The sequence below is a fragment of the Medicago truncatula genome, chromosome 1 (genome assembly GCF_003473485.1).
Source record: "Medicago truncatula cultivar Jemalong A17 chromosome 1, MtrunA17r5.0-ANR, whole genome shotgun sequence".
Classification (NCBI taxonomy): domain Eukaryota; kingdom Viridiplantae; phylum Streptophyta; class Magnoliopsida; order Fabales; family Fabaceae; genus Medicago; species Medicago truncatula.
Genome location: NC_053042.1, coordinates 55,914,494 through 55,933,102, shown reverse-complemented (window position 1 = coordinate 55,933,102; position 18,609 = coordinate 55,914,494). Strand labels below are relative to the sequence as shown.

The window sequence follows — 18,609 nt, the reverse complement described above, 5'->3', positions numbered from 1 at the left end:
TCGTGTTGAACCTAAACATAGAAAACAAGTTTAATTAGTTTATATTTGACCTTCAAATATGTCGAATCTTTGATTTTGTTTCTTACAACCCTATCAACAAGACCTTTTAAATAGTAGTTGTTTATTCATTTTAACTATGATTGAGCAACTTGGTTGGTTTAATCCTATTCATCTGATCTTAAAAGATTGAGAATCATTGTCATTGAACCAACAACTAGATTGACCAGTTTATAGTTGAGGCGGTCAATCCATTAAAAACATAATAACATTAGTACATATATGCTTCTAGTTAAAACCCATACGTTTTAGCGGTGCGAATATATTGTGATCTTTATAGCGAGGTTGGGCCAATCTGCATTCCTTATTGGGCTTGGTGCTTCCAATTTGGGCTTCAACATCTAAACCCACCTCTAACACAAGAAAAAAATCATTATTTTTTCAACCTTATGACTTTCTCATACACCCTATTCGAATTTTAAAATTCGAAATATTTCAACATGTTTTTGGATATTGTATGAGATTTTTAAGCAGTTTGGATTCTAAAATCTGAACTACATAAAACGTGTGAGAACCTCGTAGGGTTGGAAGAGAAACGGAAAAAAAAAAAAAAAAAGTTCATGTATTTATACAGTACCTTGTATCGAGTAAGAGTAAGGGAATTGTTAGCATCATCAAACAAGTAAAATTCAATAGTAGTTCTGAATATATAATATAATAATTGTTTGGCTGACAAAAAATACAACAACATTTTTATAATAAGATAATGAAGCAAGTAACCGGCTCTGATCTTTTATTAAATGGATCCAGCTTCCGCAGTTTACATTGTAAGCATCAAATACAAATACAGCTAGTATTAACCAGTATGTTCTAAATGTCCTCCTGTTTAATCTTCATGTATTTCTGTTTTATTCATCGATTCATTATATCCTTCCAAACATACATCACTTTTTAATTCATTAAGTTTAAGTTTATAACATAAAAATTTGAATAGTTAATTATAGTAAGACTTAAGGTTACTGAAAAAGTAAATTTAATTAAGTTTTGACAAGAAATTTCAAATATAATTTATTTATGATTCATGATGAAGCAGGCTTTAGTCAACCAAATGCAATGATCTTTTGACTTGTCTTAGAGATGTTGACTGACACTATATATTTATATTAAGATACATAGATTTTATTTTGGTGGATTTTATATTTGGCATTTCCTAATTCCTCTTTGTGAATTTTGTCCTCATAGAAACTTGTTAGTTGTTACTTTTCATTTATCTTAATGTTGTTACTTAAGCGTTTGGTTTAACTAACTGACATTTGGAAAAAGGGAAATGATTTTATGGAAGTGGACGGCAGCTGCAAGATGTTGTATCTTTAAAGAATAATGACGGGTTAGAATCCTTTCAATTTTCTCTATTCACTTCATTTGCTGAATTACCATAGTTTCAAAGTATGTATATGTTAAATATAAGTCTAAATCTTTTTTTATAGATCCCATAATATTTTAAAACTTTAGTGATTGAATAAATAAATGGAGATTTCTTTTTGTCAAATAACCTAATGGTGAATTTAATGTTTAAACTTTAACCCTGCAATGTGATCGATAATGGAGACAATGCAGATAATCTTAACTCATGAATCGTGATAATATACTAAGCATGTTGAAATTTGATGTGGTGTCAGCTATCTACTCCTTTGTAGCATATTTACTACTCGCACATATGAGGTGAAACTTACAATAGCACTTCTAACAATAAAGTCGGTACAATAAATTTCAAAAGTATCCGTACTTGATTTAGGTCTAGTCTACCCCAAATCCAATCCATCCAATTTCAAATAAAATGGCCACGTGAATTGTGCATAATATGAACAAAACTATATATGAATGCTGCTAGTTATGTGCCTTTTGAAATGTCGTGTGCACCGTCATATTTTTAGTGTGAATCGAACATGTCGAGCACTTTCAAATTATGCATGTCTTTTTTTCTTCTAGAATCTCTAATTGTATCAAATAACTTTATTTAACAACGTGATTTTTTTTTATACTAGAATTTAAACATATATGATTTGATAATTATATTGAATTAAATATTACGATAACTTTTCTCATATAGCATTAACTATTAACAAGAGATTCATCAATTCTTTTTATATCTCTTTTGTGGGAAAAAGTATAGCTGATTTCGTCCTGATGTGACCGTGTTATGAGCAGGTTAAATAAACTCTTATGGAGGGTTGCGATTGAGTGGATAAGGTGATAGAAATATTTTCGAACAATATTCTGACTGTTTGAAATGTTCTAATGAGAATTTGGGTCTTTAAACCATTTCATTTTCGTAAATGTTGAATAGAACACAAAGACTTTTTGTCTCTTGTAGAACAATGTTGAAACTTGAAGTCTTTTAAAGTGGAAGGAAATTCGACATATGTGTTAAAAGGAATAGTTGTAATTCTTGAAGGAAAACTTAAGATGCTCAATTAAGGAAGTATTTGTTTGGATTTAATTATCTCTTTTGTAGCAAAGTAGAGTTGAATGAGTTAGATTTAATTTAAACCTTATTAAAGATATTGGAGTTTTACCAAAGAAGACGCCATGAGACTTATAACATAATTTCACAATAATGTGGTGTTTCAAAAAGAGGTGAGGACCATTGTTTTGGCATTGATACCGAAAACACATCATCCAAGCCCGATAATCTATAGGCTTGGATGCCAAGGAAAAACCAACCTTGAGCGAGGCAATAGGAACAAGCAACTTAAACTTTACGAGCAAGTAAGCCTATAAAATATTCGGAACATGTTACTTCTTCGCCTCCTAAAACACCCTAAAATTCACCTACATATAAGGGCGACCATCTAACCTTATTCTCATTCACTTTTCCACCCCATAGATACTATAGGGTGATGTTAACTTATGTCATAAGAAATTAAAATGAATAAAAGACGAACTTTATATTGAAAAGAAATTTTTAAAATTTTTAAGATAATTGAATTCACGGTTTTCAAGAAAATACTTTTATATTTAATTTTTTTAACTTGTGTCCATAAAGCATATTTAGGATTTGACACAATGTCGCCTAGGTGTGACCTCCAATTCTCAACACAAACAATCACCACCAGGTAGGGTTGGGAATAGGCCAGGCCGGCCTACAGGGGCCTATGGCCTGGCCTGTTTAAGCCTGGCCTGGCCTGGCCTGTTTATTAAAAAGGCTAGGCTTAGGCTTTTTAAAAAGCCTATTTAAGTAAATAGGCCAGGCTTAGGCTATCAAAAAAGCCTATGAAGCCTAATAGGCCGGCCTGTTTATGCATGTTAGGCTTCATAGTGGACTTTTTTAATAGGCTTTAAAGCTTTATAGTGAAATAGGCTTTTAAGGCCTTATAGTAGTGATAGACAAGTCCTACACTGAAATAGGCTTGGAGGCCTATTAAGCCTATTTAAAAGTAGCTAAAATGGAATGTTTAGTGACTTTAATAGTAAGTAGGCCTGTAAATAGGCTTTCAGGCCAGGCCAGGCTTTTAAATAGGCCAGGCCAGGCCAAAAAAATAGGCCTATGAAAGGCCATAGGCCAGGCTTAGGCCTGCAAAATTTTTCGTAGGCCAGGCTCAGGCCTATCAAAGCCTGGCCTGGCCTGGCCTATTCCCAACCCTACCACCAGGTTCCTTTTGATCAACATCATTGAAGTGCATACGTATGTCTTTATAAGAAATTTTCTCACATTACTCGATCATGTTATTGTTTTGCTTAGCACCTATTTCTGTTTGTGCTATAACATTGATTAAAGGGAAAAAAAAAAGTAACTTTGCATAAAAAAAATGGTGAAATTATTATTGAAAAAAGAAATCGTCTTGTATTTCCAAAATAAAATTATATTTAATCGATTCCTTAACTAATATCTTTTATCTATAAACTATTTTTAGTCTATCTAAACCTTCTATGAATTATATTCTCTCTTCTATTTAAAAGCAATTGATTGGATTGATTGATAATAATTTAAGAAGTACTTAATACTCCCTCCATTTTAAAATATAAGCAAATTTTACTTTTTAGGTTCATGTAATTAATGATGTATGTGGTTCATAATATGAACGGTTCATAATATGAACCACATACATAATTATTTGAATGAACTTAAAAAGTAAAATTTGCTTATATTTTGAAAAGAATAGAGTATATTTCTACAGTTTGAAAATAAATTGATGAAAAAAAGTTATAGTCTAGAGATCAATTTGGCAATCTATCTGCTGTTGCTTGTGAATTGTGACCCATGTTCGCTTTTTCCTTGTTTCTAATATATCCAAATGACCTTAAGGCCTAGGATTTTGATTTTCGAAAATCGTAAATTTGGGTGTTTACTTTTCCCTCTTCTCCACCCGAGAATGTGTGTTTATTTTTCTTGTCGTCATATGTTACTTTTTCTCCATTCTTATTAAATTCATTGTACAAAATTCAACTATAAGACATATCATATCATATCATTAGAAATTCTAGCAAGTGCTAAAATTCAAGTTATTTGTAATTAACAATTCATTCATTCCTAGTAAGTGCTAATTGCCCAACCCAGAAAATAGAGGGAAGATGGACCACACTGTCCTCGAAGTCTAGTCAAAAGAAGCTTACACACGCAGAAACCTAGTGTCTCAGTTTTTTTTTTTTCCTTTTATAAAAAGGTTTATATGAGTTGGCCCGTGAAAATTTCGACAAACTCAAAAGTGATTATCATTGATAGTGAAAATTAAATCTATAATTGAGTTAATTTTGTAACAACTGAACCAATCTTCATTGATGTTTGATTTATTGTTTGAGTAATAAAAAAGAAAAGAAACAACTTTAAAAACTTTTATAATTAAAATTAAATGTTTTTAGTAATTTAATAATTATGTTTAATTGAAAATTTAAAATATACTATATAAATTGAATATCTCTCGCTCTCAACCGCATAAACATCCTCTATAAAATAAATAAAAACTTGCATAAACTATTTATTTATACTAACAATTGATTTTTTGAACCACATATATTAGTTAGTTGTTATGTTAAATATTTACTTATTATCCGATTTTAACTTAAGACCTCGAACTATTTTACTTTTATCTCAAATCGGTTGAAATAACCGGTCCCTCAACAATGAATATGAATTAAAATACTATATAAAATATGATTTAAAAATAACGCATAACCTTATTTTCGATAGAATAATAGTAACATTTGTTTTTAAGGGAGAATAATAGTAGTAACATGCTTGCTTATATTTTTCTTTTAAAAAAATGTTTACTTATATATTAAACATTCAATTAAACTTCTTTTTTCTTTCAAAAAAAAATTAAACTTTTTTTTTGACAAGCCAAAATGAGATATATATTCAATTAAACATTCAATTAACCATCGATGGAGAACCTGAATTGCTGACAATGATCCATAACATTTTGGGGATCCACAGAATACACACCATGCCAATATTTCACGTGTTGAGAAAGAGAACAAAAAATAGGACAATGAATAATTAAATGATCTGCTGATTCAATTTGACCACACCCTGAAACACACAATTGACAGTCCAATGAAATAATTTCACGACGCCTTAAGTTGTCATTTGTTGGCCACCTATTGCGTAATAGCGCCACACACAAATAGAGACGTTCAAAGAAACACTTTTATGCCACACCGCGTCCGAGAAGTCATCGTGAAAATGCATCTCCTGCCCCCATGAGCATTTGATACACACCACAAACCATGTAATCCATCTCCAGCATTCGTTCGCTAAACTTAAAACAAAACGATGCGAAATAGTATTTTTAATAGCCAGGAATTTTATAGATAGACTCCCTAAAAAAGGAATTTTATTGATTTCCTTCAAAGAGAAGGAATTTTAATATGGTGATTTTTAATGAGAATTTTTAATTTTTTCAAAAAAAGAGAATTTTTATGTAACAGTTGACTTGGTTAAAATTCTGTTATGACGACGCAACTTATTTTGACCGGAAAAACTGTATAGAAGTACAATTTACTCGGCAAGTTTAATGTGTAAATAAAAATATAAATAAAAGGATAGGGCCAACCAAAAAAAGTACATGTACATTTTTTGATATGATCGAATCTGGAATCAAATCCCACACGTTTATTTTCAACTCAAAATAAATCCTTCACACGCTAAATTTATTTTCCCCTATTTTTCCTATAAATAGAGAAGCCAAAAGCATTGTATAATTCATATTATTATTCTTATCCAACACAAAAGCACACACACATATACTCCATGTTAATGTTATCCCTAATTTTCATGCAATAATCTCTCCCTCACTTCACTTACTCACATAAAGACTCTCTTCAATCCAAACAACCCATCTTTTCTCTATTCCTCCTCTCTTTCTTGTTATCAATTATCCTCAATTCAAACAGGAAATATTAGATTTGTACCTCAACATCAACATCCATGGTATATCTCTCTCGCTCTTTCTGTTTAATTGATTATCTTATTATCTGTAATTAGTTTTCTTAATGTTTGTTATGCAGGCGAGTGAAACTGACATCAAATATGAAGAGGTATGATTAACACTTACACCAACATCTTTTTGTATAAAATTTTACATGTTTATTATAGGACTTTATCTTAATCAAAAGAAACGTTCTGTTTTTATTTTATTCAGGGTTTCGTATTGAATTCACGAGGAATGAAGCTATTGGCAACAAGTTGGATTCCTGCAAACGAAAATCCAAAAGCATTAATATTCATGTGTCATGGATATGCCATGGAATGCAGCATCACCATGGACAGTAAGTAATTAAATTTTTCCTTTTTTCTTTTATTATATGATATCATAATTATATTATACTTGAATTGAATGAATGAATATATAGGCACTGCAAGAAGACTTGCAAATGGTGGATATGCAGTATATGGTATAGATTATGAAGGACATGGAAAATCATATGGGTTACCTGGTCTTGTTAAGAATTTTGATACAATCATTGATGATTGTTTACGCCATTTTAGCAGCATATGTGGTATGCATCTTCTCTTTCTCTTTTCAAATTCAATGTCTGCCATTAAATTCAACTTTTTATTATTCAAACCCTATGACATAGTAGCTTATTTGTCCTTTGCTAAATAAAATATTAATGGTGACTCATAATTAATTAATAATGATATAATTTAACCAATCTTTTTTTTTTAATGAAATTAAAAAATAAAAAAAAATTAAAAAAACAGAAAAGCCAGAGAATAAGAAGAAGATGAGGTATTTGTTAGGGGAATCAATGGGAGGAGCTGTGGCTCTGCTTTTGCACCGGAAAAAGCCAGAATATTGGGATGGTGCTATTTTGGCTGCACCAATGTGCAAGGTTAGCTTGTTTTTTTTTTTCTTTTTTTTTTTTTCTTTCTTTCTTTTTTGTTCTTATTCTATGCAAAATTATGTTTATCATTTTGCCACATCATATACTATAATGTTCACCATACACATACTTCATTATTAGAAAAAACAGAATTTTAAAACCGTGTTTGCACGTTTCTTTCTTTTGTTTATTTGTCCACACATGTTTGTTGTTCCATCACGTATACAGTAGTACAGCGCACATGAAATATGGACCCAAACATCATTATCTAATAATCTCTCTAGAGCATGACTTCATGCTCCATAGACATTAGATCATAATCTCATCTCATTTATATAATTTTAAAATAAAGCAAATATAGTTAAAATCAAATATTTTGATTGATATAACGATTATGATTGATGAAGTGTATACTTACTTTTTTCACACTATTATCAATACATATAAATTAATTTCATTCAAGTAAAAATGTCCATCAAAATTAAACATAAAGATATAGTATCTTTGAAAAGTATCTCATAATTTATTTCACATTTTTCTCGTTATATACTTGAATATGGAGGGGTGTATTTTCTACGTGGCCGTTTGTTTTCACTTTAAAATCAAAGTAAAGTCACGTTTAGGCCACTCTTACATTTCATAGCTTCTCGAATTTCACGTTGCACATGCTTTGAGAGTTGAGACGCGAGAATTTGGATGCGAAAGTTGTTCCAAACATGCTATACATATTTCATCATTTACATGATCTTGTCACGGTTGAGATTAATATATTCTTGCTTCTTAGTCTCTAATCTTCAACATCGACCACTATAAAATACAATTTATGAGGAAAAGATTCTTTTGTATCACATGAGACTCCAAATCTCAGCTCTTGATTTTATAGGTCAAACTTCAAAGGGAGACTTTGAGCTAAAAAAAAAAAAAGGAGAGACGTGGGTTTAAGGGTACATATTTTTCATTCTCACAAAATATGAGGATATGATCATGCACTCCACTAAGATGTGAGAGATATACGTTAACATTAGGAAGAAAGTGATAATTATTTTTATCCAGAAAAGGAATAAATACAAAGTGAGGCGTATGTGGTAGTGATAAACTAAAAATATATAAAAACTAGTATATCAAGGTTATTTTTTAAGTGCCATATATATATATATATATATATATATAATTTTAGGAACTAACCTATAAAAACTAGTCTAATTGATTTCCAATTTAATGATTTTTTTTCTCTTCATATACATCCAATCAAATCTCATCGTATAAAGTGCACAGAATTTAATCTCTAATTTTAAACTAACAATAGTTAATAAGCTATGTAAATAAAATAAAAAATATTAGAAATTGTTTTTTCTTTATAAATAACCTTACGTCAAAATTTAACTATGAATGTCAAGAATATATTAATATTAATTTTAGTTGATTCGTTAAAGCAATATAATTCAATGGTGACCTATTCGAATATAATCATACAATGGACCCATAAAATACTAATCTTCTTCTATGATAATGAGAAGGCCTTTGACTTTTTGGCATAGAGTGCTCCTTCGTTTAGCTAGCTAATCAATAACAATTTTATTATAAGCTATAGTTATCTTAATATCACGTCACATCTAGAAGACTTTGCCTTCAGATAGTGACTTATTAATTTTTAGTAAAAGTCACGCAATTTGAATAAAGTCACACGGTTGATAATCAATTGATTCAAACAATAATCATAAAAAAAAAAATTAATTCTGATTTTATTTCATATATAAATAACAATTAGATCTATGAAAGTCTATTTGTACAAGTGATTATTATTATAAGTACTACGTAACTCATTTTACTCTCAAAATACACCTTCACTTCATTGTTGTGTGCTTGCTAAATGAATTTGTTTATGTTGAATTACGCATACAACTGTTTGGTTCAGTGTATGGCATCTTTTTACGACTGAGTTTAATGAATAATTTATGCATGGTTGCTTACTATATAGTTTTTATATTAAAAAGTTTTGTTAGTGTATCATGATTAAGCATATTTTTGCATTTACTTGTCACGTGAAAGCGATTACAAGTAGTTGTGTTAACATTAATGAAATAAAATGTGCAGATTGCAGATGACATAAAACCAAATGCATTTGTTTTGCGTATATTGAGTGCACTAAGCAAAGTTGCTCCCACATGGCAAATAGTCCCAACCCAAGATATCATTGACGTTGCATTCAAAGTACCCGAAGTCAGACAACAGGTATATATATATATATATAGTATAGTAGTTGTTAATTTAAAGTTAAGTTGTTAACAACTTATTCTCATATCGAAGACATGCTTGAATTTACTTATTTGAGTTTATCGACTAGGATAAACGTCTAAGAACTTATGACATGTCGAAAAGTTGTTTACAACTTATTTTCATGTTACGTAACCAGTTTATCAATATATTCACACATGTTATAGATTTATATATTGAAAGTTTTTATTTATGAATTGCAGATTAGAGCAAATCAATACTGCTTCAAAGGTAAACCTCGTTTGAGAACAGGTTATGAACTTAGCAGGGTTGCTACAAAAATTGAGGAAACACTAGATGAAGTTTCACTTCCTTTTTTGATTTTACATGGTGAGGAAGATAGAGTGACTGATCCATCAGTGAGCAAACAATTACATGAAGTGGCATCAAGCAAAGATAAGACACTGAAATTGTACCCTGGAATGTGGCATGGTTTATTGTATGGTGAGCCACCTGAAAATTTGGAGATTGTATTCAAAGACATTTTTAATTGGATAGAGGAAAGATGTCAATATGGTAATTCAAGATTAGAGAGAGAACAAAAACAACAAAATGAAGAGTCTTCAAAAGCCTCTAAGTAATCAGAATCAGAGACTTCTCTTGCATCTTTGTAATTTTGAATTTATTATCTTGTGTTTGTTTCATTGATGCCCGTGTAAATTTTACATTAGTTTTTTATTTACAATATTAATTTTATAAAGGAGCTATTTTCATTGGTTTTATTTTAGACCAATCTCTGATTTTATCCTATAAGTATTGCTTACCGTCATATTAATCGTAATAGTACTGTATATATAGACAGTAAAGCATGTAATTCCCCAGTACTTGCCATAAATGTTCCATATACTACAATGCGCACTCTCCACAAATTCTTCCACCTTATTGGGAGCTCCATTCAGCTTCCCCTACTCCCACTAGTAGGATTTAAGAGAATGATGTGTTTTTGTTTTTATGTTTCTTCTAATTCTCTAATGCTCTTTTATTCGTGTTTTTAGTTTTCTCTTGTTTTCATTGCATTGCATTCAACACACTCAGAAGTCATGTTGCATCTTTCGGCACAAGCTTTTTTTTTTTTTTTTTTTTTTTTTCTTCTTCTGCTATTGGTTGCCTTGGTTTCTTTTAATTAATCGTGTCGTTAGTTTTTTTTTTTTAATTTACTTTAAATATTACTGGTGTAAACAGATAGCGAACTTAACGAAAGTTTTGGTTCAATTTCAAAACTTTCAATAATTGGAGTTATTAATCGAGGGAGCATGTGATCCTAATATAGACTACTTTTGAATTTTAGATATTACAATGGCTTCTCAGTATCTCAGAAAACTTTCTTTGACAGCAAACTATTCAACCTTTTATTTTTTAGGATTTTCATTTTATAAAAAGTTATAACCTATTTTTTTATGGATATTAGTTTTTTCAATAGTTAAATCTAAATATTATGAAATTATAAATTTTGTTTACCTTATTTAATGTTCACAATGTGTTGTTTACATATATCAAGAAATTTACAAATTAAAACTTATTTACTTTAAAGAGTTCCACTTCGAGTAAACGATGATCTGGACATGTGTTTATAAGTCGGGGGAATCTTCACCGCACAATCCAGTTTTGTGGGGTTGTGTTAGATCCATCCACGATTTCTAAAAGTTGGTATATGTCTGATGGAATTTTAAAAAATTTATATATGTAAATTCATGATATCTGTATTTTCAATTTTCAGATTAGAAATTCACATGTGGATGGATCTCATAGGCAAAGAAGAGAACATGGAAAGTTTTTTCATAATTATTTGAAATATGTCGAGTTACGTGGTTGTGTTTGCACCATGGATGTGATTGAGTTAGCCCGTCATCTACTGAGGAATGTGAATTCGCTCAAGCAAATTACTTTTAGTTCTTGTGACAAATTCTATATAGGTGCCAAAAGATTGACTAAAACCTCAAAATATTGTTGCTATGATCGTAACCTTATTCATGAGGTGCTTAAAGATGAAGTAGATGAACAATCCCAACTTATAATTTTGTAGTGTTATTTATTTTTTTTGGTAATAAAAGAGGGCTCACAGTCACACCCCAATGTTATTTTATTTATTATACTGTTATTATCAAATAATTTATTGCGATAAACATTGTATAATTCATTTACTATCTTTTTAGTTATTTTATTTAGGCTTAAATGCAATTTTACCCCCCCTATTTTAAAACTCGGAATTTTACCCCCTCTATTTTTATTGATTCTGGATTTTTCCTCCCCTATTTTAAAACTCGGAATTTTACCCCCTCTATTTTATGTTTTTCAGGATTTTGCCCCCTCCCCCTATTTTATCCACATATTTAATTATTTGTATTAAATATTTTTTAATGAAAAAATAAAAATAAAACCAAAAAAATACTATAAAAAATGAATAAAAAATACTAGAAAAAAAAAGCATAAAACTAGTATGATCTCTAAAAATAAAATAAAAAACTAGTATGAAAATAGATGAAAATAGCAAATATTTAGAGGTGCAAACTAGTTTTTTCATATATTCTTAATTGAATTTTTTCTTGTAATTTCATTGTTTTTCTATTTTTTAGTTTTTTTTTTTTGTGTTTTCTTGTTTTCCTTATATTTTTTTACCAAATTAATATTTTCTAATTGTTTCTTTATTTTTCTAGTTTTTTTTTTTGGTTCTTTATTTTAAAATAGGGGTAAAATTCTGAAAAATATAAAATAGAGGGGTAAAATTCCAAGTTTTAAAATAAGGGGGGCAAAATCCCAATTCAATCAAAATAGAGGGGGTAAAATTCCAAGTTTTAAAATAGGGGAGGTAAAATTCAAAGTCAATCAAAATAGGAGGTAAAATTGCATTTAAGCCTTTTATTTATAATGGCGAGAACTACCATTAATGCAATGTGTTGATTCTGAAACTGCTTTTTTGTTTGGATTTTGCAATCATCGTGAGGGGACTGCAAATGTGGTTGGAACTCATGATGCAGTTGTTAAAGTGATTCTCAAGTAGAGTACATCAGAAGGAGTAGACATTTATTGCTACCCTTGTTACTAGTTTGTTTTAAAGTATTTGAGGTCAAGTTTGTTAAGTAACATAAATACTCAATAACTAGAGATTTAGTGCATGTCTGCTACGTCTAACAATCTTAATTTTCCGAACTATATCCTCACCTTAAATTTGATAATTCCAAACTTTTTTTGTCCCAAAGTAAATCTTTTTGTTGCTAATCATGAATTTGTCTAGAGGAGAATAAGGATGGAGAATACATTGCGAAAACATTAATTATAATTGTGAAAACCATCCACAAACATTAATTTCATTGATGACTTAAAGCAATTAGTTAAGTTTTCAACTTCTTATTTCGAGTAAATATTGCATGCAAGTATGAAAAAACTGATGCATTATAACCAGTACTAATAAAAGAATCGACCGTTGTTTGCTACACAATTAAAAAGGACTAACGATGGGGCGTTATCACATCCACAAGGCATTTAAATGCCAGTCTCAAGTTAAAACTTCTTACTCGTATTAGATTGAGAGAGAGATGGGTTCTGTTATGACATCCACAAAGCATGAAACTAACAGTTAATTATCAGTAATTACAACATAAAATTATCAGTAACTTTAACTTTAACTGATACAAACTACAGATACCGCACAAAGTCATAAATAAATCCCAAATAGGCAGCCTGATTGGCGAACAGAGGGACACTAAAGAAGTACTAAGTTACTAGAGGTCCAAAGTTCAATCTCAGAAAACTAACATACGCCAATAACATTTGTCTCTAAAAATAAAACAGTCATAAACGGGACAATAAATCACAGCTTCCGCCTTCCCGTATGAATAAGAAACCCGTGCTTTCTTCACTAAACCCATGCTTTCTTCACTTTGTTAGGGACCAAGGGCAAACGGCTTACTCAAATAACACGATTCCTTTCACCAACACCTGCACAAAATACAAAATCACACAGTGTAAAGCATTCGTCAAATCAAAATTCTCGGTTTCTTGCTCTCTTATGAATATCAAACCATATCAACATTTGACTAGCGCAGAATTTTCCCCTTGTTCAAAAATGATCTGTTGGTCATTGTTGAAGTTCTGTAACAGATATAAAATTACATCTATAAGTATTGACTGCTTACTGTCCTAGCAATCATAATAGTACTATAGAGTATAGACAGTAACCCAACAGAAATAGGAGATCATACCTCTAATGATAATTTCTTAAATAATCTTATTTCGTACTTCCTCAAGTTTCTTCAGTATTTCTCCAGGGGTCCTGTCCAATTCATCAGCAATTTTTCTCTGCAAATCCATTGGCAATGTTGGGAATTGCTCACATAGGTCCCCATCAATAACATCCTACAAAAATATATAGAACTCAGTTTATCAAAAAATTAATACTATGGTTAAAATAACACCAAATGAACAACATGAAATGTATGGACATGTCGGCATTTTCACCAGAGGCATGGTTTAAAAAGTTATAAGCAGACCCAACCAGGAAAATATAACAGGGAGAAAGCTTCTATCCAGTATGGATGTCAAACAGTACATAGTAATAATAACAGAAAGAATCAATGGCATAATATAGATTAGGTATACCTTAACAGGAAAATAGGCGGATCTATAAGCCATATGATCTCTTCCACACAAAGGTGGATTATCCTGCCTCATATGCATCTCCAAATGAGAGAAGAAATCAACATCATCTCGTGAAGTAAAAGCATGTAATGCTCCAATACTTCCCATAACTGTTCCATATAAAATGCACTCTCCACCACCTGGTATAAGAGAGGCCTTTTGCAGGCATGAGATCACATCACCAACATGAAATTGCACAATTTCTTCTACCTTATTGGGAGCTCCATTCAGCTTCCCCTGCTCCCACTTGATCCTCCCACCAGTAGGATCTTCTTCTATCTCATCAGACACGTCCTGCGGCAACCGCACAAAATAGATATTTCCAAACTTGTCTGCACCTGCCATGGTATCGAAATCTATGTGGTATGATGCAGTAAGCCATCTTGGAACACAATCATCAGCAAATATGTAGAGTTGATTTTCATCCCGTCTATACTTGCAGTAATGGAAAGACTGGAGAGAATACAGAAAACACAATCAGATGAAGATCTTATCAGTTAAACAGAAATCAGAGAGCAGCAGTACAATGAATATGCGAATAAGCATGCTGTCTAAAATTAAGAAAGTTTTGTTTCAGAGCCTTAGTCATGTTTTGAAATATAGAACAATCCCTTCTGGAGCTCTAATAAAAACAAGTTTAGTTAAAATTCAAATATTAACACTCTGGCCAAAGACGAGTTATAATGTCAGAAGCTAATGCAATATCAGATGCGAAGAGAAAATACCAGAAATCACAACGGAAAGTCACAGTTAGAATGCCTAACTCAAATATTAAAAAAACATAGACAAACATTGAGTAGAAACATACCTCTTGAATGTCCCCAACATAAATTCGATCACGGTAGGTTTGAATAGAGACAATTGTGTTGGGGAATAGCTTATTCTCACACTTCCTTAATAACCGTCTTTTTCCCAAATCATATAACCTGAGAACAGGTCCTATTCCTGCAAGTAATCTTCCCTGAAACTGACTAAGAGCAAGAGGAACACCTTCAACCTGAGTTTTGTGAAGTAGTTCAAGAGATCTTCCATCCTCTAGAAACCTATATATATGAATAAATCCAGCAGTTAAACTCCTTCTGGGCGTAAATTGCAGTCCCTTTGCTGTGCCAACGGCTAAAAGAGTTCCGTATTCTTTATCATGAAAATTTACTGTGCATACGCTGAATGCAGCCTCATTATCCTGAAGCTCCAAAAGACAGGTTGTATTTCCTGTTTTTGGATCAAGAATTCTGATGCAGGATGCCCACTTATCTGATTCAGCTTTTGGATAACCATAATGCTCATCAGAGAGGGGGTCATCTTTATCCTCATCCTCCCCGCCATTCTCCATTTGGTCTGCACTTTCTGTCCCATTTTCCCCAGCTTGAGCAGCCTCAAAACACTCTTTCTTTGCAGCTTCACGCTCTTCTGCAGTAAATGCTCCTTGATCACTCTCAATCACCACCAAAAGTTTCCGTTTGGGTTGCAGCACAAATTTCCTAGGCGTGTATCTAAGTGGAATAACTGTCTCATTAAATGTTTCTCCTAATCTTTCAATGGTAAAAATTCTCAACGCCTCACCAGCAACAGCAACTACACCTTCCACACATTGGTCAGATGAAAATGAGGCAGCAAATTCAAGGGTTTCATACGAAAGGGGTGTTAAAAGGAAGTGTCCTTGGTGAATGTAACCAAGCCAAGGGCGACTTGACAGGCAGAGCATAGCACGCTTCCCTCTTACAATAATGGGAAACAGCTTTGGGGGTCTCAATCCTAAGAATCGGGATCGAGAATCAGAAAGCAGACCTGTGACCATATCCACCACAGTTCTAGATAGTACACCATTCTGCAAACCAGCGTTCAGGAAAAGGCTAGCGGGGTGATCTGCCCCATCCTCACCGCCAACAGATGCTTGAACTTCAAGGAAAAGAAGCGATTCTGGAGCTGAAGAAAGACTCTGTATACCTAGAGTCTGCATACAATCATCAGGATCCAGTGATAAGATTCGGATTGTCTTGTCATATGATCCAACTGCAAGAAAACGGGATCTTTGTCTTCCTTCGGGCACTGGAGCAATGTCCAAACAAGCAACATCGCCAGACATTTCATGCTTCTCCACCTCCATCAACTGACCAGTTACATCCACTTCAAAATATATAAGCTCCCCTCCATTTAGAGCAATAACCACCTGAAGTCTATTCGACCCAACTTTTGCAATTGTCCTCTTTCCAGGAGTTCTCCACTCATTTATACGGCCATCCTCCCTGATATGCCTAATACCATTTGGATGAACTTGCATGAGAGAATCATCACCTATCAAAGAAACCGAAAGGGATGGAGTAGTGTCCAAAAATCCGCTGTCACTGACTTCTTCGACTGTCTCACCAATGGAAAGCACGAGTGTGGCATTGGTGAACGAAACAACAATATAAGCATCAAACTCATCAATAACATTCTTCTTCACAGTCCAAACAGCACTAGGTACACCGGGAAGCTTGGAAACTGCCATCTCACTAACAGCCAAACCTGTTCTCAATATCCTCAGAGAAGATCGAGGTCCACGCCCACAAAGAGTAAAAATTTGAGGAGTCTCCTCTTCAAACAGATTGCTGACCTTCATATCTGTAATTGGCATCAAACTCTCAACCTGGTCAATCCTAACAAGGTTTTTCAGTTTCCTGGGCTGGAAAAACACAGGCTGAAAACCCTCTTCAGTTTCCATCAGGCTCGCAGACGAAGCCTCGACATCATCATCGTCCCCTATTCCCTTAAACTGATACAGACCATGGTTTCCAAACTCAGACGCCGCAAACAAGAACCCCGACTTGAGCACACACATTGAAGAAGTAACAGGAATGGTATCAAAATACTTAATCTTCAATTCAGAAATCCGATCACCCTCATGTTCCAACGTAGCCTTAAAGATATCACCGTACTCAGTCTGCAGAAGAAAAAAGAATCCACCCTTCAATTTATGCATAGCAGCAGAAACAATAAGAACGCCACGCTCAGCAGGCAAATCAGCACGTCTCGGAATCACAGCCCTAACATCAGGATGCCCCTGATTCTTATAAATAACAAAATTTTCCGCACAAACAAGAACTCCACTTGGTCCATCAGCACCACCAGGAACAGTAACAAGCAAATTTGCCCCATTATCAACCTGATCAGACCACTTTCTAGAAACATGGTTAAGACCCAAATCAAGCTCATAGAATGTCAAATTCTTCTGAGCTTCAGCAGCAGCCATACCCGACGAATCATTATCAGCCTCAGAGTAATCCAACTCAATAGCAGCAAAAATAGGATTCTCAAAACCACAATCAACGCCACAAATTGAAAACACAAGAGTATGCGATTTATGAGCTTCTAACGGAGACGAAATGGTTAACCTAGCAGCAGTATCTCTATTCAACACATAAACAAGCTTCTGTTTTTCACAAGCACCAATCATAACAGCTCTACCTTTGGGATCTACAGCAATATACTCACCAGGAACAATTCTCCGGCAACCAGATTTCCCAAAAGTCTCTTGATGAATTTTATCAAAAACATTTTTCTCTTTATTGTAATCAAGAATAACAATCCTACCGGAATCGGAACCGACAACGATGAAATCCTTCTGAGCACCAGTGAGACGAAACTGAGCTAGGGATCTAATTGAGCCGAAGACTTCAACAGAGAGGATTGTTTGAATTCGTCCGTTGTCGTCGGGGCGGAGGAGATCTAGGGTTTTGCCTCTGGCGACGACGATTTCTTGACCCTTACCGCCGGAGAAGTTGCCGTTGATGGCACAGATGATTCCGGTGGGTCGTTGAAGAGTGAGATTGTAAAGATACATGGTTTTATGGGTACTGAATTAGGTGAAGGAAAACGATAAATTGGGAAATTGGGATTAGGGTTTAGGGTTTTGGATTCAATTTAACATTCTTTGTTCTTCACTGTGTAAGTGGAGCGGGAACAATGAGGAGTAAACCCTATTTTATTTTGCTTGCTTATTACCATCACTTTCTGCCTATAAAAAAAATCAGAAAATTTTGTATCCTTTTCTTATTTGCTTATCACTCCATTTTTAATTGGGATTTCAAAGAAATTTAAAAAGAATAAATGACAAAAAAATTATTTGTGTTATTCAATTAAAACTTTTATAAAAAGATACATAATTTTGGTGTGCCTTTTTTCTTTTATTTTTGTACCATTCATTTAAATTATTTCACTACAATATATCTAAAGTTTTTTTTTTTTTTTTGTGTGAAGGAAATAGATATAGGAGTATTAGACAGTATAAAAAAAACTATTGTACTTAATTATACATATTATTATTATGATTATATATTTTTAGCGAATTAATTAAAAAAAATCTTTTGATAATGTCAAATATTGTTCATATTTTTC

At 32.6% G+C, this 18,609-nt stretch overlaps 2 protein-coding genes across 5 annotated transcripts; one reads left to right on the top strand and one right to left on the bottom strand.

The window, feature by feature from the left end:
* Positions 1-6,195: 6,195 nt before the first annotated feature.
* LOC25485736 (caffeoylshikimate esterase) lies at positions 6,196-10,324 on the top strand. 2 transcript variants are annotated; one of them, XM_024772903.2, is made up of 7 exons: positions 6,196-6,427; positions 6,482-6,534; positions 6,639-6,765; positions 6,850-6,996; positions 7,202-7,332; positions 9,418-9,555; positions 9,801-10,324. In XM_024772903.2, the coding sequence occupies exons 2-7, from the start codon at positions 6,490-6,492 to the stop codon at positions 10,176-10,178; spliced, it is 966 nt and encodes a 321-aa protein (XP_024628671.1). In that variant the 5' UTR covers positions 6,196-6,427; positions 6,482-6,489; the 3' UTR covers positions 10,179-10,324. The 2 variants fall into 2 exon arrangements, with proteins under 2 accessions (XP_024628671.1, XP_013470468.1); XM_013615014.2 differs by having other exon boundaries at positions 6,226-6,427; positions 6,505-6,534.
* Positions 10,325-13,138: 2,814 nt separating this feature from the next.
* LOC25485734 (spliceosome-associated protein 130 A) lies at positions 13,139-18,232 on the bottom strand. Of its 3 annotated transcripts, none has more exons than XR_005643923.1 (5): positions 15,041-18,232; positions 14,194-14,685; positions 13,797-13,950; positions 13,617-13,686; positions 13,139-13,533 (listed from the first exon to the last, which is right to left on the bottom strand). XR_005643923.1 is itself a non-coding variant. In XM_039830071.1 (4 exons), exons 1-3 carry the CDS (start codon positions 18,053-18,055, stop codon positions 13,813-13,815), a joined length of 3,645 nt encoding a protein of 1,214 aa, XP_039686005.1. In that variant the 5' UTR covers positions 18,056-18,231; the 3' UTR covers positions 13,139-13,535; positions 13,797-13,812. The 3 variants fall into 3 exon arrangements, 1 of the variants encoding a protein (XP_039686005.1); XR_005643924.1 differs by having other exon boundaries at positions 13,626-13,686; XM_039830071.1 differs by lacking the exon at positions 13,617-13,686 and having other exon boundaries at positions 13,139-13,535; positions 15,041-18,231.
* Positions 18,233-18,609: the final 377 nt, after the last annotated feature.